This window comes from Microcebus murinus, chromosome 4 (genome assembly GCF_040939455.1).
Source record: "Microcebus murinus isolate Inina chromosome 4, M.murinus_Inina_mat1.0, whole genome shotgun sequence".
NCBI classification, from domain to species: Eukaryota; Metazoa; Chordata; class Mammalia; order Primates; family Cheirogaleidae; genus Microcebus; species Microcebus murinus.
This window is the reverse complement of record NC_134107.1, coordinates 70,107,763-70,131,691: the sequence shown is the minus strand read 5'-3', so window position 1 is coordinate 70,131,691 and position 23,929 is coordinate 70,107,763. Positions and strand designations below refer to the sequence as shown.

The 23,929-nt window shown below is 40.3% G+C and overlaps 1 protein-coding gene and 1 pseudogene across 1 annotated transcript in view; both read right to left on the bottom strand.

The window, feature by feature from the left end:
* Positions 1-2,258: 2,258 nt before the first annotated feature.
* Positions 2,259-2,922, bottom strand: LOC105856816 (protein tyrosine phosphatase type IVA 1 pseudogene; annotated as a pseudogene).
* An 11,727-nt stretch (positions 2,923-14,649) lies between these two features.
* CCDC81 (coiled-coil domain containing 81) overlaps positions 14,650-23,929 on the bottom strand; it is a 59,906-nt gene continuing 50,626 nt past the window's right edge. The window contains exons 14-15 of the mRNA XM_012738719.2: positions 18,290-18,415; positions 14,650-15,219 (exon numbers count right to left, since the gene is read on the bottom strand). Of these exons, the coding sequence (XP_012594173.2) occupies positions 15,078-15,219; positions 18,290-18,415 (268 nt within the window). The 3' untranslated portion in view covers positions 14,650-15,077. The remainder of the gene's footprint in view (positions 15,220-18,289; positions 18,416-23,929) is intronic.

Here is a 23,929-nt window from a genome sequence, read left to right as displayed (position 1 = left end):
TAAGTGTTAGGAAATGGAGAAATGTGAACCTCTTTTTCACTAGCAGAACTTTGTCTCCTAAGCACTATGAGATTAAAGGAGATTTCTGATAGCCTTTTAAGCCTTTCTAACTCCCCAACCTCCCAAGCATAGCCCCCAAATTCAGCAAGTGGAATTTAATACAGTGGATGCTACAGTAGAACCACCCAGACCCCTCCTCATGCCTGAAACATTCATTCCCCCAGCTGTCATGATCAGCTGAGGGCTCACAGCAGCATCCCTCTCTAGGAACTGCCCTTGCCTGAAGGAGGATGCTCCACCCAAGGTGATGCCATCTTCCCCTGGGGCAGCCTGTATCCAATGACTGGTTAATTCAATAGTCCAAAGGCCCCACTCCCTTGCCTCAATTGGAGACACCTCTAATAGTCATCTCATCTTCAGAGTTCCCCATGAGCTAGACTGAGTCTACTGTTGCAACTGTATGTGTTACCATTCAATTTCTCATGCATTATCCTGCTTCTCTAACTCCCTCACAGGTGTTGTTCCCTGAGGTGTTGTTACTCCCCAGTAACTCTTTGAAAGCAAATCTCAGGTTCAGTGTCTGTTTTCTGGGGAACCCAAGTTGCAACAGATTGAGAAAACTGGCCAAGCTTCTCAATTTTCCAATCTGCTGCACCAGCCTCACGTGACAACCAAAAGCTTTGCTGGGTGACCCTCTACGTGGACCCAGTTTAATCTCTTTTAGTCCATGTCCAAAATCAGGAAAAGCCCCCCAAAAGAAAACAAGCACTCATCTCAGGAGGGCTCTCCCTCTCTGGAATTCCTGTTCACCTAGACCTTATTGCTCTCACATATTTTAAACATCACCTTTGTAATTTTTCCATATTTTTCTGGTTATTGCAGGAAGAGTGTTAGGCTGCCATGACATACTATATCCTATCTAGAAGTGGAAGTCTCTAGACAGATTTTCAAAATTACAAATGTGTGGATATTAACTTTGTTCCTAACTTAATTGAATTGTGGTCAGAGAAGTTGTTTTGTATTATGCAAATAGTTTAAAATTTGCTAAAAGTTGTTTATGGTCAAATTTAATATTTCATGTACTCTTAAAAAGAATATGTAGTCTCATACTGTTGGATGGATGAAATGCCCCTTACGTGTTCGTGGGATCAAGTTTGTTGATTGCATTGTTCAAATCTATATTCCAAATCTTGATTTTTTGTCTACTTGATCTGTTTCTGAAAAGGGACAGTAAAATTTCCCACTGCTATGGTAAACTTGTCACTTTTCCTTGTACTTCTGTCTTCAGGGCTCTACCATTTAAGTTGCATCCTAACTATAAATATTAAGGCTTTTTTGTCTTTAGACATTCAACATGTGCTTCTGTACAAAGTGGATTTTGCATGACCTTTCACCCAGAGGTTGATTTTTTTAAATGGAGATTTTGTGATTTTTCTCATTTTTCAAAATGGAAGTTTACTTAACAAATAAGATTTATAGAAAGACATTAAAGGCCAGGTGCAGTGGCTCACGCCTGTAATCCTAGCACTCTGGGAGGCTGAGGTGGGCTGATTGCTTGAGGTCAGGAGTTCAAAACCAGCCTGAGCAAGAGCAAGACCCCATCTCTACTAAAAATAGAAAGAAATTAATGGGCCAACTAATATATATATATAGCAAAAAATAGCCGAGCATGGTGGCACATGCCTGTAGTCCCAGCTACTCGAGAGGCTAAGGCAGCAGAATTGCTTGAGCCCAGGATTTGAGGTTGCTGTGAACTAAGCTGATGCCACAGCACTCACTCTAGCCTGGGCAACAAAGCAAGACTCTGTCCCCAAAAAAAGAAAGAAAGAAAGACATTAAATAATTATCATAAGACTTGGTAGGAATCTAACAAAATCAACTGCTGTACAAACCTGATGTATACTGGTACACATGTGGGATGCTAAACAAAGAAGCAGGCAAATAATCATATAGGCCCTACTTGCAATGTCTGAAATGACTTAAGGAATAGACCACCTAAGGTCATATTTCCTGGAATTTTAATTCTGTCTGATACTAAAAATATACAAGTGTTGTGCTAGGTATCTTGGCACCTAATCTTTCTAAATTTCTTATATATTGTTTCTGGCATCAGAATAATTAAATAGTAAACCAAACATAAGACGATGCAATTCTGTCAAGCATGTGGCTTTTCAATATTCCTATGGAAGCTTCATTAGACTTAAACACTAAACCTATATGTTGGCTAATATGTATAATAAATTAAGTCCTGTCTCAAGTTCCACTTCCAAGGCAATAGTATCAGACAGCCAAGTTTTATTGAATGCAACAGTTGTTTCTGTGACCACCAGAGTCTTTGAAGCACAGCCGCATTTTTGAATGGTATTTCTGCAAATACAAAAGTTGCTTGCTGTTAAAAGCTCCACGCCGCTTTTGTCTTATAAACTGTACTGCATCTTCATTTTTCATTCCACTTTCAATTAATGCTAGGGCAACAAGCACTGGAGTTCTCCCAAGACCTGCAACACAGTGAACAGCAATACAACAGCCAGGTTCTTCACGAAACTTAATGTTTACAAGACTTAACCAGTCATCAACAATCTCCTTGGATGGTGATGAACCATCATCAAAGGGCCAATCCAGAACCTGGATGCCTTCTTTCTCCACAAGAGCAGGATCATAGGTTGCTTCACATACTCTCACTATTGTGGTAACTCCGTATTTCTTAAGTTCTTCTATAAATCTGTGTAAGGTTGCACTGGTTGGGTTGTGTGTAATAAGAAATCTCATGTTCCTGTATGTGACTTCCACAGGAGCTGGGTGGTTCATTGGAGCCATGTTAATTTAGTTAAAAAACAAAAACAAAACCAAAAAAACACCAATATAGTAACGGGAAAAAATTTAAAAATTTTGAATACAGAAATGTCAAGAAACTGAAGTCTACTCCAATATACTCCACTTGAAATCCTCAGAGCTTTGCATATGAAGTTGGGAGTGACAGGAAATGAAATGAACTTCTAAGAAGCAGGGGTGCTTCAATTGACTAAAAGTCAATGGAAAGGACGTGCACGTAGGTTTATCCCATCCAGGTCAGAACTGTCGTGAAATGCTCTGATGATTTCAATTCAACACTTCTGTGGCCAGGTTACCCGCTCTCATGCGGGCTTCTGAGTGGAGTAGTTATGGCTTTCCACAGTTCACTTGTCCTCATAAAGGTCGTGCTGTGCCTGGCAGTAATCTGCAGGGCCCTTCAGAAACTCCATAAATGCGTGACCAAGAACACCACAGAAAGGAGTATGTTTACTCATGAAAGACTGTGGCCTAATCATACAGCTGGACCCGCGGCGCCAGAGGCGGCGACGGCTGCAGAGCCGGAGCGGCAGTGGTCGTCGCGGGCAGGCGGCGGCGACGGCGGGATACCAAGCTCTACCGAGGGCCAGAGGTTCTCACGAAAGCGCCTCGAGGGAGCCAATACGCGTGCGCCACGCGCCCTTGCGTCACAAACCCTTTATTTCGTAGCAGGACGCTACATGCGAACTCCCCACCAATCGTGGCTGGGCACACCAAGAGCCAATGAGCGAGGGCGTGAGGCCCGTCGGCCCCGCCTCCCGATGACGTCACGGTGCCCGCCGCTGACGGCGTGAACCTTTGCTGCCTGAGCATCGGCCTCCACTCAGGAAGGGGAGGGGCTGAGGGCGGACGCGGGACGCTGACTCAAAGAGACTGGGGGGGACACGCGGGGGTAGACTAGGACTAGTCAGGGAAGGTACCAAAAGAAGATTCCCCACTGTTGACTCTGACTGGTATATCTTTTAATACCAGCGTGGTGTGTGTTAACTGTGTCTCTTGGCAACAACATACTGTCTGGCTTCTCTCCCACCCCGAGTCTGTTACCGAATAAAGGGCTTCCCGATAGGAAAGACTTTAAATGGGACCATTTGTGATGAGGCATGGGGAGGGGTCTTATTACTGGACATTCCTAGGCAACTGGACCCCTGGCTTCTGAAAGTGTTCTGGCACTCAAGTTCTGACCACGTCCTGACCTTTTAGTTTAGGGTAGGGAGAAAGACTTTAGTTCTGGGTGTTATTTGCGGTCTAAGTTTTCTTTTTTGCACATGCTCTGGCTGTATAACTTGTAAAGTTTTAGCTCTGTACCTGCAAAATAACTGAACACTCTGTTATCAACAAAGCACAGCCAGAAAAGACTGGGTGGCTACAAATCCAGCCTGACAAACTTTGTTTTTTAGCTGAAAAACTTAAGCATTTTGCCTCTCTTATTTTGTGCTGTTTGGCCCATATTTCTAATTTTTTTTTAATCCTTTCTTGATTTCTTTTGGATTAAGGCTTTGCCTTATTCCTACTTCATATTTTCCCTTTACTGTTTTGGAAGTTGCATTGTGGCTAACCCTTCTTTGTGTTTACATAAATGTAATACAACAACCCTATGATTATATACTAGTATGATTTCCACTATCCTCATTTTAAAAACCTAGGCACAGAAAGGTTAAGTAATTTGAGCAAGGTCACACAGCTAGTAAATGGGCTAAGGTTTGAATCCTGGAATTCTAGCTTTGGAGTCTACCTCTCTAATACCCATGGTCTATTATACACCCCATTTCAGTTTAGTGCTTAAGTATCTTAGAAAAAGTCAAATATAGTTCAGAATCTTTTTCTACCTCTTGAAGGAACTCAGTATGCTTTAACTATTAATGTTGCTTAAGCATTTTAATTTTTAATGCCATAAGTTAGATATTGCTTATAAAATCAATGTTTGTTTGAATTTATCCAACAAATTACTGATTTCTTTTGCTCATTTTTCCTTGTTGGATCGCCATGCTTCTTTCTGAGGTTATTTTCCTTTATCCAGAAGCATCTCTTGGAGAATCCTTTAATTCTAAGTATATGATCAACTTAATGTTTTATACATGCTTGAAAATATGCATTCTGTCACTTTTGAATGCATTTCCCTTATTGTTGGTAAATTATATTTTGCTCTTTCTGGGTTGTTTTTTTTTTTTTTCTGTCCTTATTCCTAAAATCTTTTTATTTGGCCTTCATTCCTAAATAGTTTTGCTGGGTACACAATTGTACCTTGGCATTTATTTCTCTCAGTCCCTTGAAGATATTATTCCTTGTTCTCAAGTTTCTTCTAGAATAGCTATTAGAATTTTCTAAAATATGTAGACTTTGTTTCCTAGCCTAGGCATGGTCCACAGCAATAAAGCCCTATTTCTTCCTTATTTCCTCTTCTTTTCTTCCTTTCTCTTTCTTATCTCTTCACTCTTCCACTTCTTCCTTCCTTCCTTCCTTTTATTTCTTCTTTAATAATTCAGTCCACTAGATGGAGCTCAGCAGGGTAGTTGCCTGTGCAGGAGGTGGGATGCAGAAGCAGCAGCACAGAAGTCTCAGTCTACAGGAGGTAAGAAGGGCATTTAAGCAACAGTGGGAGTGGTAGTAGCAGCCTGGTCCAGGCAGTCAGAGCCCAAGCATACTGGGGAGAGTGTGCACATGGGGACAGCAATAGTGATCAGAAATTGCATAAGGGTTCATCCAGTAATACATTGAGGATAATGAGAATTGGATATTGTCAGAGACAGGAATTACAAATATGGAAAGTTGAAAAGTTAAATGAATTCTAGTGTTTGGGATTGGAATTGTGGTATTGGTGTGAACTCATCATTTTCAATATAGAAAGGTAGTAATGGAAACATGGATGTGTGTGTGTGTGTGTGTGTGTGTGTGTGTGTGTGTGTGTGTGTTCCCTAGCTTCATCTATAGAGAGCAGAGAGAACCAAATAGTAATGAGCTCAACGAGTGACCAGATCATGGTTTTCTAAATATCATTCTCCATTAAAAGGAACTGAGGCTCCTTGGAGTAATGGCTGATTCCAGAGGTAGGGCAGGAAAAGTATAAGGATAGCCTGGAACATCCTGTTATGACAGAAAGTAAGGAATTATTCAAATAATGATAGGAATATGACCTAGAATACAGACCAGAGAAGGCTAAAGAGACATGACAACTAAATGCAATGTAGTATACTGGATGGGATCTTGGAACAGAAAAAGAACATTAGGGAAAATCTAGTGGCCAGCAGAACGAAGAAAAGGGGTCCCTGTTGTCAGAAAAGCATAAAAGGTCTGAAACTCAAGATTTTGCCTGCTAAAACAAAAACAAATTAAAATCCAATATTCTCCCAAGGATATTAACACGACTCAGAGTTTCACACATAATATTCAGAATGTCCAGAATATAATACAGAATTACTCAACATACAAAGAAGAACCAAGAAAAATGGAATCCATAGTTTAAAACCTCTCAGCAAAGGAAACTCAGGCATGAATGGTTTCATTAGTGAATTCTACCAAACATTTAAGGAAGGAATTCTACACAACACCATTTCTACACAATTTCTTCCAGAAAGTAGAATAATTGAGAATACTTCTCAACTCATTTTATGAGGTCAGTATTATGCTGGTATCAAAACCTAACAATAAAGAAACTATAATAAGTTTGAATTGTTCAGTGTCCTTCCTTCTCCATCTCATATCCTTCCCGAATCCTGCAAAACCAAACAAACAAAAAAAAAAGCACACAGGTACATCTATGTAGCTAAGGCCCAAAGAAAAGATTGCCACCAGCTTCTGGTCTACTGTGGATCTCTGATGCAGAGTTTAATGAGTAGATTGGGGGCTAAATTTTTTATACCACTCACCCTGTGGTAGGCTGAATAATGGTCCTAAAGATATCCAGATTCTAATCCCTGGAACCTGTTATATTTATGGCAAAAGGGACTTTGCAGATGAGATTAAGGATTATTCTGGATTATCTGAGTGGTCCCTCAATGTCATCACAAGTGCTCTCATAAAAGGGAGGCAGAAGGAAATTTGGAGTAGAGGAGAAGGCAATGTGTTGACAGAGACAGAGAGAGTTCTGAGGATGCTATGCTGCTGACTTTGAAGATGGAGGAAGGAGCCCTGACCCAAGAAGTACAAAGAATGGCTCTAAAAGTTGGAAAATGCAAGGACAAGGATTCTCCCCCTTCAGAGCTTTCAGGAAGAACCAGCCCTGATGACATCTTGACTTTAGCCCAGTAAAACTGATTTCAGACTCCTGATCTACAGAACTGTAAAAGAATAAATTTCTGTTGCTTTAAGCAATTGGGTTTGTGGTAATTTGTTACAGCAGTGATAGAAACTGGGGGCTGGGAGCCTTTGTACAGAGCTGATCTGCACGGCTGTTCAAGGTGCCCTGTGCATAGGCCCCACTTCTTCCTCTGCTACCCACAAAAATAATAGATTAAGACAGGATACACCTGGCTAGCAGTACTATGTGAACATAGTAGAGGAAGAATTAGATTAAAACTATGTTTTTCAAACTGGAAATTATCTATTTACATTAGTGGATTGTGAAATCTATTTTGTTCAGTCTAGAATTTTTTAATAAAATAAAATAGAAAATATTAGAATGCATTACAGGTGATGGGTTAAATACAGCTGTGTAAAACTTTTATATATATAGGCATGGGTCCTGCATTGCAGTGTAAAATCTATTTCTTTTACTGAGTCTTACTCAAAAAATTTGAAAAGCACTGGATATTGTGCTTTCTAATAGCCATTATAACTCTCATCTCATTCTTCTTTAGAAGAATCAAACAGAGGAAGACAAAAATGGACATAGTTCTCTAGACCTGAAAGGAAATTTTTTTTTTCTTTTTTCTTTTTTTTTTTTTTTTTTTTTTTTTTGAGACAGAGTCTCGCTTTGTTGTCCAGGCTAGAGTGAGTGCCGTGGCGTCAGCCTAGCTCACAGCAACCTCAAACTCCTGGGCTAGAGTGATCCTTCTGCCTCAGCCTCCCGAGTAGCTGGGACTACAGGCATGCGCCACTATGCCTGGCTAATTTTATATATATATATATCAGTTGGCCAATTAATTTCTTTCTATTTATAGTAGAGACGGGGTCTCGCTCTTGCTCAGGCTGGTTTTGAACTCCTGACCTTGAGCAATCCGCCCGCCTCGGCCTCCCAAGAGCTAGGATTACAGGCGTGAGCCACAGCGCCCGGCCTCTTTTTTCTTTTTTGAGATAGTCCTGCTCTGTTGCCAGGGTTACAGTGTCATGGTGTCCGCCTAGCTCATAGCAACCTCAAACTCCTGGGCTCAAGCCATCCTCCTGCTTCAGCCTCCCAAGTAGCTGGGACTACAGCCATGCACACCACAATGCCCAGCTAATTTTTAGTTATTTGGCTAATTTCTTTCTATTTTTAGTAGAGACAGGGTCTCATTCTTGCTGAGGCTGGTCTCAAATTCCCAACCTCAAGTGATCCTCCCACCTCAGCCTCCCAAAGTGCTAGGATTACAGGCATGAGCCACCACACCCAGCCAATGAAAGGAAATTTTCAAAAGCATATTAAATCATTCACTTCTATCATTTTTAATAGCCTAAGCTTGTAAGAAATGGTAAAGGAAGGATTTCCTTAACCTATAGTCCAGAGGATCTAGGAAACCTGTAATTGATTGCATGAAAAACGTTGCATGGTAATATGTACCTATTTTTAGGAAAAAAGGTACATATTTTTCATTAGATTCTCAAGAGAGTCCATGACTATCAAAAACATTAAAAATCACTGAACCAGGGAATTCTCTGATACATTAAACTGGTCTGACAGTGGCATAGCTCTGGGAATGACAGGCTTCATGATAATAATTCAAATTGATTTAGAAAAGGATGCTCTAAAAAAGATTTAGAAAAAGATGCTCTAAGTAAGCCTGTGCTTACTAATAATAGACTAATAAAAGATTAATAACAGCATAAGTAAAGAAGATCAAAATGATGAAGACTTGCTCTGAAAAAGACAGTCTATTATTTATTGTATGAAATCAGCTGTTTGGTAAAGGACTATCATAAATTTTGATTCTTAAAATGAATGATAAAAGACAGTAGGTTTTATCCAGCTAACTCACATAGCCATGGCTCCATCTTAACTTTGATAGACTGGAACACATGGTCCTGACATCACTTGCCACGACCCTGTCACTCTTCACCTGGCTATTTCCAATTTATCCTTAAATTTATCCTTCTAATTTATCCTTAAAATTCAGCTCAGGCCTCATCTGCTCCAAAAGCCATGATAGGCTCAACTTACCACAAGGTAACAACAAATGCATAGTGCTATTAGGTCTTCACCTTGTTATACAGCAATTTTTCTAGTCACATCTCACTTCTGCACTAGACAGTAAGCACTCTGAAGGCAGGCAGGGACCGATGAGGTCTTAATCTCCAGATCACCAAAAATTAGCTTGGTGCTTGACACATAGAGTCAATACAGAGAAAAGTAACATCAACAAGTTGGCGGAATGGGAGGTCCTAGGCTTCACTCCCACCCCTGCACAGAAAGATCAACTAGCAACTATCCACAGACAAAAATACTTTGTTGAAAATTCCAAAGTGTGGGAATAAGCCTGAATCACCTAAATGTACCATGGAACTGAATAAAAGTCCATATTAAAGGATAGGAAAATGGTCTTGCTTTGACCATGTCACCCCTCCTCTTCCCTCAAATCAGCACAGCACCACACAAACAGGATTCCCCAGGGCCCACGGTTCCTACAGTGGGAAAGAGAACCAAGGAGGCAGAGATCCAGCTTCCCTATACTCCATTCTCACCTCACAGGGAATGGGGATCATGGGGAGAAACTGCACATCTAGACCACCTGGGGTCAGGTAGAAACAAAGCAAGGTGGTGAAGCCCACAGAGAACAGTGCACAGATGTTGGTGATAACTCAGTGTATCTGCCATCAGTGGCACTCAATCAGAGGTACCAGCTAACCGCATAGCCCACCTGCAAAACTGAGCTGGTCAGTCCAGAAGAAGTGGAAAGTGCTAACTAGCTCGAATTCCTAGATGGCCATCCTCCAGGCCCAGCCTCAGACCTTACACCAGGTACTCAATCATGAAGGGAAAGAACTACCATAGTAAATTTCCACAAAGCAGCAAATTTCCACAAAAACAAAACAAAACATACAGGAAAAAACCCATGCACTAGTTTTGCCATGCTTAGAAGTTAACTCATATTCACTATGGTCTCAAAGCCCACCCCAGATCCAACCCAGGGAGAGAAGTAAATCTTAACAGTACCTTTCTACTGAGTGTAGATTTGGTCCATTCATCCAAGTCCACTTAATCTCAGGGCCCCTTCTGCAACCCTATCCAACTTCTGAATTCAAATAGTGGTAACAGCTGGCTAGCAAATACACCCTGTGGCCCAGTTGGTTCAAAGGCAATTGAAGTGTTGATCCAGCATCTCAACCTAATTGCAGAGTTCAGCTAGAGGCCTTGCCAGATAGAAGAGCCTAGCCAGCTGCCCCATCCAAATTCAAAGCAAAGTAAGCAGCCCAGCAATCTAGGGAACCTAAAAGCAAGCTCTGCCTACCCAGGGTCATTACTAGCTGACCCACCCAGAATCATAGGCTTGACTAAACAGTGAAGGTATATCCCTACCAAAGAACATCTGTAAAATTCCCAAAAGGTAGCTTTTTTCACAAGTGCACAAATGCCAATGCAAGGATGCAAAGATCACAAAGACTTAGGAAATCATGAAACCCCCAAAAGAAACTAACAAAGCTCCAACAATGGACTATAAAGAAAGGGAGATTTATGCAATAACAGAAAAGGATTTCAGAATAATCCTCTTTTAAAAGTTCAGTGAATGTCAAGAATATATGAATAAAAAATGAATGAAATTTGGAAAACAATACACAAACAAAATGAGAAGTTTGACAAAGAAATACACATAAAAAAATATAAATCCTAGAAATGAAGAAGACAATGACTGAACTGAAAAATGCACAGAAAGCTTCAGTAGCTGGCTCAATGAAGCTTAATAAATAATCAGTGAGCTCAAAAACAGAACATATGAAATTACCTAATTGGGGGGGCAAAAAGAACAAAAAAGAAGAAATCCTGTGGGACTTATGGGATACCATCAAGAGACCTAACTAATGTATAATAGGAATTCCAAAAGGAGAAGAAAGAGAAAAAGGGCCAGAAGCATATTTAAAGAAATAATGGATGAAGACTTCTTTAATCTGAGGAAAGAAATCAACATCCAGGTATAGGAAGCATAGAGGTGTCCAGTCAAGTTCAACCCAAAAAGGAGTTTACCATGATACATAATAATAAAACTATCAAAAATTAAAGACAAAGAAAATATTCTGAAGGCAGCAAGAGATAAGAAATACATCACATACAAAAGAATCCCAATATGACTATCACCTAACTTCTCAGCAGAAGCCCTGTAGACTAGGAAAGGGTAGGGTGATATCAAAGTGCAAAGGAAAAAAACACTAAGAACAGTATACCCAGAAAATCTGTCTTTCAGATCAGAGAGAAATATATATGTTTTTCAGGTTATGAACTACTTCCCAAGAAATCAGAGAGAAATAAAAACTTTCCCAGAAAAACAAAAGCTAAGTGAGTTCACCACCACTAGGCCTAGCTTACAGGAATTGCTAAAGGAAGCTCTGTAAACTGAAACAAATGTCTTCTTATTAATGACATAAAGCTTACAAAAGCACAAAACCAATGGTATAAGTAATACAAGGCAATATTGAGAATACTCTAGGACTGTCATGGAGGTAAGTAATTTTATCCTTAGTATACACCCTTTAGCCTTAGTATAGAGCCTAAATGACAAAATTATTAATAACTATGGCTAAAATAAATTATCAAGAGACACATATTATAAAATGATGTAAATTCAGATATCAAAAACATAAAATGTGGAGCAAGGGGAGTAAAAGTATAAAGTAGTTGTATGTAATCAAAGTTAAGCTGTTATCAGCTTGAAGTAAACTATTATAAATGTAAGATGTTCTATGTAAGCCTCATGATAACCATAAAGCAAAAATCTATAGAAGACACAAAAACAAAAATTTAAAGGATTCAAAACATACCACTACAGAAAACTATCAAACCACAAAGGAAAGCAAGTGAGGAATACAAAACTATCCATAAAACCAGAAAACAATGAACAAAATGGCAGTAGTCTTTACCTATCAATAATTACCTTCAATGTAAATGGATTAAATTCTCCAATAAAAAGACACAGAGTGAAATTGAACACTTATCTCATACAATGTACAAAAATCACATCACAATGGATTAAAGACATAAGTCCTGAAACTGTAAAACTACTAGGAGAAACCATAGGGAGAAAACTATAAAACATTGGTCTGGGCAATGACTTTTTACATTTGATCCCCAAAGTGCGAGCAACAAAAGCAAAAACAGACAATGAGATTACAAAAATTTATCCACAACAAAGAGAGCAATTAACAGAGTAAAGAGACAACCTCCATATTGGGAGAAAATATTTACAAGTCATACATTTAATAAGGGATTAATATCCAAAATATATAAGGTACTCAAACAACTTTATAGAAAGGAAACAAATAATCAATTAAGAAAAGGGCAAGGAACCTGAATAGACATTTTTTAGAAGAAGACATAATGCTGACAGATACATGAAAAAATGCTCAACATCACCAATCATTAGAAAGATACAAATTATTAATAAAACTACAATGAGAGATCACTGCATACCTGTTAGAATGGTTATTATCAAAAAGTCAAAAGATAAGTGTTGGGCAATGATGTGGAAGAAAGAACCCTTATATATTCTTGGTGGGAATGTAAATTAGTACAGCCATTATGGAAAACTGTATAGAGATTCCTCAAAACAGTAAAGATAGAATTACTATGTGATCCATCAATTCCACTTCTGGGTATTTGCCCAAAAGATTTGAAATCAATATCTTGAAGAGATGTCTGGATCCTCATGTTCATTGCAGCAATATTCACAATAGCCAAGATATGGAATAAACCCAAGAATCCAACGATAGATGAAAGAATAAAGAAAACGAGGTATGTACACACAAGGGAATAATATTCAACCATAAAAAAGAACAAAATCCTGTCATTCACAGCAACATGGATGGAACTGGAGGACACTACATTAAATGAAATAAGCCAGGAAAAGTTAAACAACAGATGTTCTCACTTATATAGAGAAGCTAAAAAAAAAAATTGATCTCAGAAGTAAAATTGATTTACAGAAGTAAAAAGTAGAACAAAGGACACATGGATGGAATTGGAGAACATTATGCTAAGTGAAATATACCAAACATAGAAAGACTAATTTTCACTTGTGTGTGGAATCTAAAAGAATGGAACTCATAGAAGCAGAGAGTAGAATGATAGCTACCATAGGCTGGGGGTAGAAGGAATGGTGAGATGATAGTCAAAGAGTACAAAGCCTCAGTTAAACTAGAGGAATAGGTTTGATTTTTTTGAGATCTATTGCACAGTGTGGTGACTATGGCTAATAATTGAGTATTGAACATTTCAATTATAGCTAAGAAAATAAATTTTAAATGTTCTCATCACAAAAATATTAAATATTTGAGGAGCTGGATATGTTAATTATCTTGATTTAATCATTCCACATTATATTCAAAAATCATATCACTTTGTACACCAATATATAATTTATCAAAATATAATTTAAAAAATATTTTTAGAGTCAGTATTGCTACCCATGATAGTAAATCTTAAATTCAGTTCCTCCAGTTAAAAAAAAAGCTGACAAAGTTAAATCTGTTCACTCAAACATATCAAAATTGCCTTACTTTTTTACTTCAGCATGGTAGTCTATATTTGTTAAATATTAATACAACACTGTTATAGTAATATATTATACATTAGAGAAAGAGAAAGACTCCAAGCATGCAGCAGGTGTGGATTCAGGCAGGTCAGACAGTCCTGGGGAAAGGCTATTATTTTGATGAAGATTGGCCCTCTGTGGAGTAATTTTCTGAGGAAATGGAAGGAGGCACAAAAATGTAGAAAGGTTGAAGAGGTTCCAAAGAACTGCAATCATCAGCAGGTATGCTTGTTTCAATAGAAAAGGACAACATTAGCAACAAAATTTGTGAAATACCAGCTTAAGTGAATATTTTCCCCATAACTATTCAGGGCTCCATACATTTCCATTTTGTATTTTCAGTCAGGCAAACAAATGTTTTACCTATTCACAAACGTATACCCTCGCTCATTTTCTAAAGGAGAGGTGTGGCAGTCAGAAAGCAAATAGTCTAAAAGACTTTCTTCCTAGCTTTTGAATTTTAGAAATCTAGGCTTCACTCTACTTTGTTTTATCTGAAGTGGTCAGATAGGGCAGGGAGAGGAGGTAAAGGGTGGAGATGAATGAAGAAAGTTTTTGGTTGAGAGCAGCCATACCTTAAGTGACAGGGAAGTCCTCTTCAACAGCTCAAGAATGGATGCAAGTGAAGCAGTGAGAGGAGGTGGCACCTACCGAGCCAAGCAGACTCCCCTCACAGTGCACACTGATTCCCAAAGTAAACATGTGATGGGGGTTAGAAATGGCTGGACAATGGAATGGTTGATTAGGAAGCCACCAAAGGAACGATATCCGCTGATGCCCCAATAAAGTCCCTGGTGTGTCAGTTAGAAACTTCAGGAAGCATTGCTCTGACCCTCCTGCGGTAAACAGCCTCATCTTCCTCTGTGAGGTCCACACATACAGGCCTCTGGACAAGTCTAGAGTTGGGGAAGGGGGTAAAATGTACCATTATGAATTGTCATACACAGTCAGGTGCTTAGAAAATATTTATTATGATATTATTCATCATAGATGAAAACAAGATGGAGTTTTGCACACAAAATCAGAGGGCGTGGCAGGGCCAGATCAGCAGCACCCCAGTAGCCAGAATGAAGCTGGGGCCAGTCTCCAGCCCCTGCGGCAGGGGGTTCTAGCCCTCAGGACCATTCAGATACCTTCACTGCCATCGGAGACAAGCTGGGGGAGGAAGCGAGGGAGGGAGAAAGGCAAGAGGGGAGACCCTGCCGACTTAAATCCAATAAGGGTGAAAAAGCTATCTACTGAAAGCACAGAACCGAACAATGACTTTTTTTTCTCTGAGTACAAATAAGCAGTTTCACAAACACCAAAACATGTAAAAGATTAATAAATTAAAAAAAAAAAAAAACTTCCCCAGGAAACGCAGGTCCAAACTTTTGAGTTTTACACGAGCAACTGGGAGCCACGCAGGAACTTGTTCGGGGGCCACAGGTTGCTCTCGCCCTCGTTGGAGGTGCGCCTCTGGCACTGCTTGCAGCGCCGGTATTTCTCGCACTGGTCCAGGAGGAACAGCTTGTCCGAGGCCCTGAGGAGAGGAGAGGAAGAGCAGTCATCGGCAGGTGTGCCGAGTCCCTGATGGCCCGGCTTGGAAGCCTGTGCGGTTACAAAAGAAAAGTAACACCTGGTCCCTGCTGGCAAGGCGCTTACACTCACCTGCTTTCCCTGCTCCCCGGGCAGCTACCCCGCCCTGGCATCTCCTGCCTCCAAACCTCCGCTGTCTCTTCGTCCTCCACTAAGTAAAAGGCCGGGACTTGTGCCTTCACAACACCCTGTCCCTGCGCCCCCAGCCACGCCCGCCCAAGCCCAGAGAGAGCACAGAACTTGCCCAGGGTCGCACAGCCCCAAGCTTTGCCGTGTGGGCGACCTCAATCCCCCGAGACAGTGTTTGAGAGGGAAATCAGGCCATTAGGCTGCTGGTGGACGGACAGTTAACACCAGCAGGGAGTTTAGATTCGCAATGAAAAGTCCCAGGAGGCCAGAAGCCTCAGGAGAGTTAAGGACAGGGAGTGGAGACCAAGAGTGACAAAAGTGACTCTAAGCAGAGATGAAGGTGCAGCAGTGACTGATTTCCCCCTCTGATAATTTTTCTTGGTTACGCAAGGCAGTCCCTGGTGTGCTCTCTTACCCCATCAAAATTTCTACATGGGTGGAATTGAAAAGAGGAGAGGGGAGGGGAGGGGGAGGGGAGGAGGGGGAGGGGGCAGGGGGGAGGGGAGGGGAGGGGAGGGAGGGGGAGGGGAGGAGGGGGAGGAGAGAAGAGGGGAGGAGGGGGAAGAGGGGAGGGGAGGAGGGGAGGGGGAGGAGAGGAGAGGAGGGGGAGGAGAGGAGAGGAGGGGGAGGAGAGGAAAGGAGGGGGGAGGGGAGGAGAGGAGGGGGAGGAGGGGGGAAGAGGGGAGGAGGGGATGGGATGGGGAGAAGAGAGGAGGGGGAGGAGAGGAGAAGAGAGGAAGAAAGGAAAGAAAGGAAAGGAAGGAAGAAAAAAGAAAGAGGAAGAAGAAAGAAGTATCCACAGCAGTCTTTAAAAAAAGAAAGAGGCCGGGCGCGGTGGCTCACGCCTGTAATCTAGCTCTCTGGGAGGCTGAGGCGGGCGGATTGCTCAAGGTCAGGAGTTCGAAACCAGCCTGAGCAAGAGCGAGACCCCGTCTCTACTATAAATAGAAAGAAATTAATTGGCCAACTGATATGTATATAAAAAAAAATTAGCCGAGCATGGTGGCGCATGCCTGTAGTCCCAGCTACTCGGGAGGCTGAGGCAGAAGGATCCCTCGAGCCCAGGAGTGTGAGGTTGCTGTGAGCTAGGCTGACGCCACAGCACTCACTCTAGCCTGGACAACAAAGCAAGACTCTGTCTCAAAAACAAAAAAAATAAAAATAAAAAAAATAAAATAAAAAAAGAAAGAATACACAGCCTTGGAAGTGAGCAGGGAAAGACCTACCTGGCTTCCCGTGGTAATGGGACAGAGTATCATGTGCTAACTGCATACATGTGAAACTTGTTTTTGCTTTTGCATTTTGCCAACTAATTCCTTCTTCCTACCTGCTGCCTGTTTGAGTCCCTGCCCACTACTAGCCTACCCCCAGGCAACAGGTCTGCTCCACTGTGCCCCTGAAGCAGATTGGTTAGCCTGCCCTTTAAGATTATTTCTTGTGTCTCCCCTATCCCTTGTCACCATATTGGCCAGGCACACTTCCTAAATCCAACTAAAATCTCCCTGGCATTAATCTCACTACCTTTTATCTGCTTTCCCACAATACTGAGAAAATGGCTTGAAATCCCCAATTCCCCTTTCTCTTCCTCTTCTCTAGGCCAAATGACCCCACTTCTCCTTTGGAACCTATTTTCCATGTCATCCCTCATACTTTCATTGTCACAAAATATGGGTTCTACCCATTAGAAAAACAGGTAAGATGTCTTACAAGAAAACCTAAAAGGAAAATGAGAGTTACAAATCAAGATCCATTATAACAAATTTTATCCATGATAAAAATGAGCTGATAATTGGCAATTTAAGCTATTATTTTGGTATATTCACATTTTAATAATTTGATTGTATAGACTTGGTCTCATTCATCAGAAAAAAAAATTTTTTTGAGACAGGGTCTTACTCTGTCACCTGGGCTAGAGTGCAGTGGTGTCATCATAGCTCATTGCAACCTCAAGCTCCTGGGCTTAAGCCATCCTCCTGCCTCAGCCTTCCATGTGGCTGGAACAAGGCACGTGCCACCACTCCCAGCTAATTTTTCTAATTTTTTGTAGAGACGGAGTCTCGCTCTTGGTTTTGCTCAGGCTGGTCTCAAACTCTTGACCTCAAGCGATCCTCCCACCTCAGCCTCCCAAAGTGCTAGGATTACAGGTATGAGCCAAGCACCCAGCCTCATTCATCAAATTTTTAACATTCTTTGAAATCATACCTTACATTTGTAAAGTATTTGAATTTTTGCAAAGTGTAATACTTTCCTATCTCTATTTAACCCCTAAAATTCCCAAGTTAGCTTGGTCATGCAAGTGTTTACTTTCCCATTTTACAAATAAGAAAAATAAGACAAAAAGATTAGCTTCCTCTCCAAAGTTAGTGTGAATTATCAAAGCCAGGACCAAAACCTAAATTCCCTAACTCCAGATTATAAACACATAGCTGAGGAGAAGGGGCAGGGATATAACAATAAGTTTCAGAAAGATGTTCTTGATTGGTTCCATAATGAGCATCTCACTTTTCCAACTGCCCATCTTACCCACGACCGTTTGACCCTGCTCTCAATGACCATTCTTTAAGGCTTGGAAGTGTTCAGATCAGAAACTCACTCTCCCTACTTCCAAATAATTATTTCCAAAGAGAATCCCCATCGTCTACATAAAGAAAAAAAAACCTACCCTAAACAGAGACAAAGATTAGGGCAGGGTTGGTAAATACATAGCATACAACAGACATTTCTAATCAATCCCATCAGTAGTTCCCACTGAACACAGAATTGCTTTCTCCACAAAGTTCTCTAGGCAGCCATTACTAATCAACTGCAGTTAGCACTTGAAACCTATCTGCACCCCAGTATTTGAGGAAAGTATACAAGAAACACCAGGGAACTTTGGCCATTACCTCTCAAAAGCCTTTTCCTCCATGTCCCGCTGCTTCTTCATCGCAGCACTCCTTTCCCAGTCCTCCTGTAAGCCGTGGTTGATTCTGTTCACTCGCTCCAGCTCAGCAGTTCTGTCTGCCAAGTGCCTAAAGAGAAAAAGACAGTGTGACTCCATTCATACTACTTGGAAGGGCATGCAGCAACCTTGGGAGCCCCAGTTCCTTTATGTTACATTAAACAGAAAACTTCTGTTTTCGTTCACTACTCTTTGAAATATACTAAAAGACATGATCACTGTAAAAGCACGGTAAGACTCCAGCTCTCAAACAATTTATGGGTCTAGGACCTTTCATCTTCAATCCTGGTTTAATTCAGCAGGATTATAACTTTTTTCCAATTAACAACTTCAGCCTTCAAAGCCATTAATTCCCTTTGAGGCTAATTTAACTCATCTGAAGAATAATCTCAAATGCATTTCCTATTCTGAATGTTTCTTTCCTTTTATTCCAGCCTCTCAACTGTCAGTAATCAGTCTACAAGTTGCTACAAGGATTTTACAAGACAAAATAGACAGGCATACAAATTGAAGTCCAGAAAAGGGGGAGGGGGGGTTGTGACTAATCAAGAAAAAAGAAAATAGAGAAAAAGATTATCTAACATTTTGAAGGAGGCAAGGAAAAAAAGTAGGAGTGTTTGGTGAAGACCATGTCATCAGAGATGTGACTGCAATATATTATTTCTATTTAAGTACAATGTCTCAGTATTCCCTGTTGAGCTTCATTGATCACTGATCTCCAAACACACTGTCACTCCTGTTATGAATCACCTTAAGCCTGGTTCAGATTATTTCTTGCCAAACTGAAACTTTTACCATCAGTTCTCATTAAAGTCTAGAAGAAGCATCAAAAATATGATTGTTAATTTAACCTGCTCTGAAGGGCTTTGTGTTACAGGTAGCAATAGCCACTGGGTATCAGAATCCTCCAATAAAAATCAGTAATGTCCTCTGTACTGGTTCACTTTTTCCTAAAACAGCATAGCCACTTTTTCATCTAATAAACATCGATTCAACAGCTGTTGTATAGTTAATATAAAGATTAAATGATATACAGAAAGTGCCAACACCTATCACATAATGGGAGCTCAATGATTGAATTAAATCTAATTATTTTTTTCATAAGCTTTTTTTTTTCTTTTCAGAGTTTTTTTTTTTTAATTGTGGTAAAAGAAAAGCTCTTAACAAAATTTACCATCTTAACCATGTCTAAATGTATAGTTATTTGCTGTTAAGTATATTCACATTGTTGTCCAACCAACCTCCAGAGCTCTTTTACCTTGTAAACCTGCAGCCATTACACAGCTTCCCATTTCTCCCTCCTCCAGCCCCTGGCAACTACCATTTCTATGAATTTGACTTTTCTAGATACTTCATATAAGTGGAATCATACAGTATTTATCTTTTGTGACTGGCATACTTCATTTAACATAATGTCCTCAAGATTCATCCATGTGTAGCATGTGTCAGAATTTCCTTCCTTTTTAAGACTGGATAATAGTTCCATGTACAGTATATGTATACCATGGGGGAGTGTGGGAGGGTGCTGAGGAATGGAGATCTGTGAGCATGTCCACACCCCCACACTGAGATCCATTCATCTATCGATGGACAATAGCTATACATTTAGACATGGTTAAGATGATAAATTTTGTTCAAAGCTTTTTCTTTTATCACAATTTAAAAAAAAACTCTGATAAGAAAAAAATAGCTTATAAAAAATAATTAGATTTCATACAATCATTGAGCTCCCATTATGTGATAGGTGTTGGCACTCGGGTTGCTTCTACTTCTTGGCTATTGTAAATAGTGCTACTATGAACATGAGTGTGCAGATCTCTCTTTGATATTCTGCTTTCAATTCTTTTGGATTCATATTGAGAAGGAGAATTTCTGGGTCATATGTGATATGGTTTAGATATTTGGCCCCTCCAAATCTCATGTTGAACTTTGTTCCCCAGTGTTGCATATGGGGCCCAGGTCATGGGAGCAGATCCCTCGTGAATGGCTTGGTGTCTTTCCCATGATAGTGTGTTCTCACTTTCTTAGTTCACACAGAAGCTGGTTGTTAAAACAAGCCTGGCTCCTCCTTCTCCCTCTCTTACTCTTTCTCTCGTACCATGTGACATATCTGCTTCCCCTTTGCCTTCTGCCTTGATTGGAAGCTCCCTGAATCTCTTACCAGAAACAGATGCTGGTACAATGCATCTGGTACATCCTGCAGAACTGTGAGCCACATAAATCTCTTTTCTTTATAAATCACCCAAGTCTCAGGTATTCCTTTATAGCAGTGCAAGAATGGACTAATACAACATGGTAGTTCTATGTCTAATGTTTTGAATAATGACCATAGTTTTCCATGGCAGTTGCACCATTTTACACTCCCACCAAGAATGCACAAGCATTTCTACTTCTCTACATTCTCACCAACACTTGTTATTTTTTAATAGTAGCCATCCTACTAATGGATATGACATGGTATCTCACTATGATTTTGGTTTGCATTTTCATAATGATTAATGACGATCTCAAGCATTTTTTCATATTCTTGTTGGCCATTATTATATTATTTTTTTAAAGGATAGCTTAAAAGTCACTTTAATTTAAATGCCCCAAAAGTAAGAAAATGAGGTGGGAATAAGGCAGGTTGGCAGCTAGTATTCTCACAGCACTTCTGGGAAGCAAAGTGCTATACCTTTTTACAAATTTAACTGTCAGTACCTGGTAATATTTGAAGTGTGCCATATGCTTGACCTGGAAATCCTAACTTTAGGAATTTATCTGATAGAAACAAAAGAACCAGTATAAAGGTAAATAATAAGACTAATACAGAATTGTTATAATAGCAAAATATCTGGAAACAAAGTGAATGCTCATCAACAGTACAAAAGTTCAATTTAGTACCCCCATATTATAGATATTATGCTGCTATTAAAGAAGAATAAATCTGACATTTATGTACTGACTAGGAATATAAATAATGAGACATTATTAAGTTAAAGAAAAGTTAGTTTGCAGAGTAATATATAAGATCTCATGGACTTCATTTTCATTTACAAAAGAGAAAGAAAAATATATATGTGTATATTGTTTAAATGGGAAAAAATTGTAAAAAATGTTTTGGAAAGAATAAGAAAAAACATAGAAGGCTATATATTAACCTTAAGATCGGCTACTTGGGAGAGATTATCAACCTTTTTATTTGTTTTGTTTTTAACTCTCCCCACCAATTACCTTAATTCAATGAGCATGAATTGTGTTTTAAAAACAAAAGCATTAAAGTTCAAAGAAAAAAAGAGTAAAACAAGTATAATAGCTCAGCAGGTCTGTTCAGATCACACTGACTAAATGACCCCCTCTGAAAGAAAGTGGCCTTCTATTTGCCACAGGAAGACCTAAGATGCAGATCCATTTTGAGATGGACCAGAGAAAGCACAGGAAGTTGAAAAAGATAAGGGAGGTGAGAGGATGGAATAACCAATAAAGAATATGAAAAGAGGAAACACAGATCTGACTGATACAGAAATGGGGATGCACAACCAAAGCTCCAACAAAGGAGATAACTAAGTAAAGATCACAGTTCACATCTGTTCAGAGTTTTACCGTTTCCAAAAATGCTCTCACATACACAATCACATTTAATTCTCACAGTAAGAATAAGTAGGACAGGTGTGATTATCCACCTTTTTCATATGAGGAAATGAAGGCTCAGAACCCTGATGTGTAATCTGGCCCAGGTCATATACCTTGGAAGTAACCGAGTTAACCTTCCTGATTTCAAGTTTAAGAGATAAACTAGAGAAGCTAATGGCTAAAAGCAGAGGAAGAAGGTGCAAAAATCTCAGCAGCAAATGCAAAAGGTCCCAGACCCAGCAGTGCTAGCATACAAGGAAAGGCAGAGCCACCATGGGACAAGTGACGGCTGTTCCACTGCTATAACACAGAAAAGTCAAATGCTTTCCCAAGAGAATAAAAAAAAATCCATGGGAAAGACATCTTCTCCTCAGGCATGTTTAGACTTTACAAATATATCAGATAAAGGACTCATACACCAAATATGTAAAGAGCTTTCAAAACTCAACAATAAAACAACTCAGAGGTGCAGCCAAGACAGCTGACTAGTGGCATTGCCTGTCGTGCCATCCTAGATGGAATGTAGGATATTGGCCTGAGGGGAGCACAGAAGAGTCTCAGCTCAGGTGTGGATCATAGAGAGAGATGAAGAGAGATGACTGGGGACCCAACAAAGAAAAACTGCAAAGGTTAGAAAGAGGAGGGTAGGCAGGAGAAGATAGCAAAACAGATGGAAACCAGAGACACTCCGAGCCTGGCAAAAGGGTAAAGGGGGTTTCCCCTTCCCCAACTTATGTGCCTTTGGTGAACAACAGGACACAAAGTATATTTAAGCTTTTTCTACCCTCCATGAGCCCAGCCATGGCAGCTAATTAGGAATTGTGGGTGAACCAGCGAGCCCTAGGAGTTTGGGCATCCATAAGAGGCACCTCACGGGAGAGTGCCACAAGAGGACAAATGGGAGCTGCAGCCCTTCCCCCACCCACTGGGACCGTGAGAGTAGCTTGAATCGAGAAGCTCATGAACAGCTCTTCTTGTCAGTAGGTGCACACCCCAGGCTGAACTCGCCATGAAGTGCAGAGCATGCCACAATTTCGGATCAACCTTCCACTGGCATTTTGTGGGATAGCGGGCTAGTGGCTTAGATAGGCAGGCCAGTCCCAATGCCCCCACCCCAGTACACTAGACCAGTACAGGGAGACACAGGGGAGAGGGCTCAGACCTGGAGTTGGGTAGAGCGAGGAAGTCCTAGTGAACACACCTCATAGGAGAATGTGGTGGGATGCTGAGGAATGGAAATCTGTGAGCACGTCCACCCCACAACACTGGAGAACTGCCATATTGGATAGGGGTGTGGCAGCTGGAGAGAGACAGCCTAGCTCCTGGTTCCATGGCAACCAAGTGCCTTGTGCACATGGGGCTGAATGAGAGCTGCAGCCCCTCCTGCCACTCATTACAATAGGTAACACTTATACAGTGTGGGTGGGACTGCAAACTAATACAATCACTATGGAAAACAGTATGGAGATATCTCAAAGAACTAAAAGTAGACTTATCATTTGATCCGGCAATCCCACTAATGGGCATTTACCCAAAGGAAAAAAAAAATCATTTTATAAAAAAGACACTTTCACTAGAATGTTTAGTGCTACACAATTCATAATCTCAAAGATGTGGAATCAACCCAAGTGCCCATCAATATATGAGTGGATTGATAAAATGTGGTATGTGTATACCATGGAGTACTACTCAGCCATAAAAAGGAATAAAATAATGTCTTTTGTAACAATTTGGATGGAACTGGATCAGTGGTTTCTTCAGGACAGGGCACAGGGGAAGAATGGAGAGAGGAATTACAGAGTTCATTTTCAAGTTCATTATCCAGTCTGTGATAATAGTTTCATGGTTGGGTGCATATATATGTCAAAATTTATCAACTTTATTTTATGTCAATTATGTTTATTTTATGTCAATTATGGCTCAATAAATTTTATGTCAATTATGGCTCAATAAAGGGGTAATTTTTTAAAGA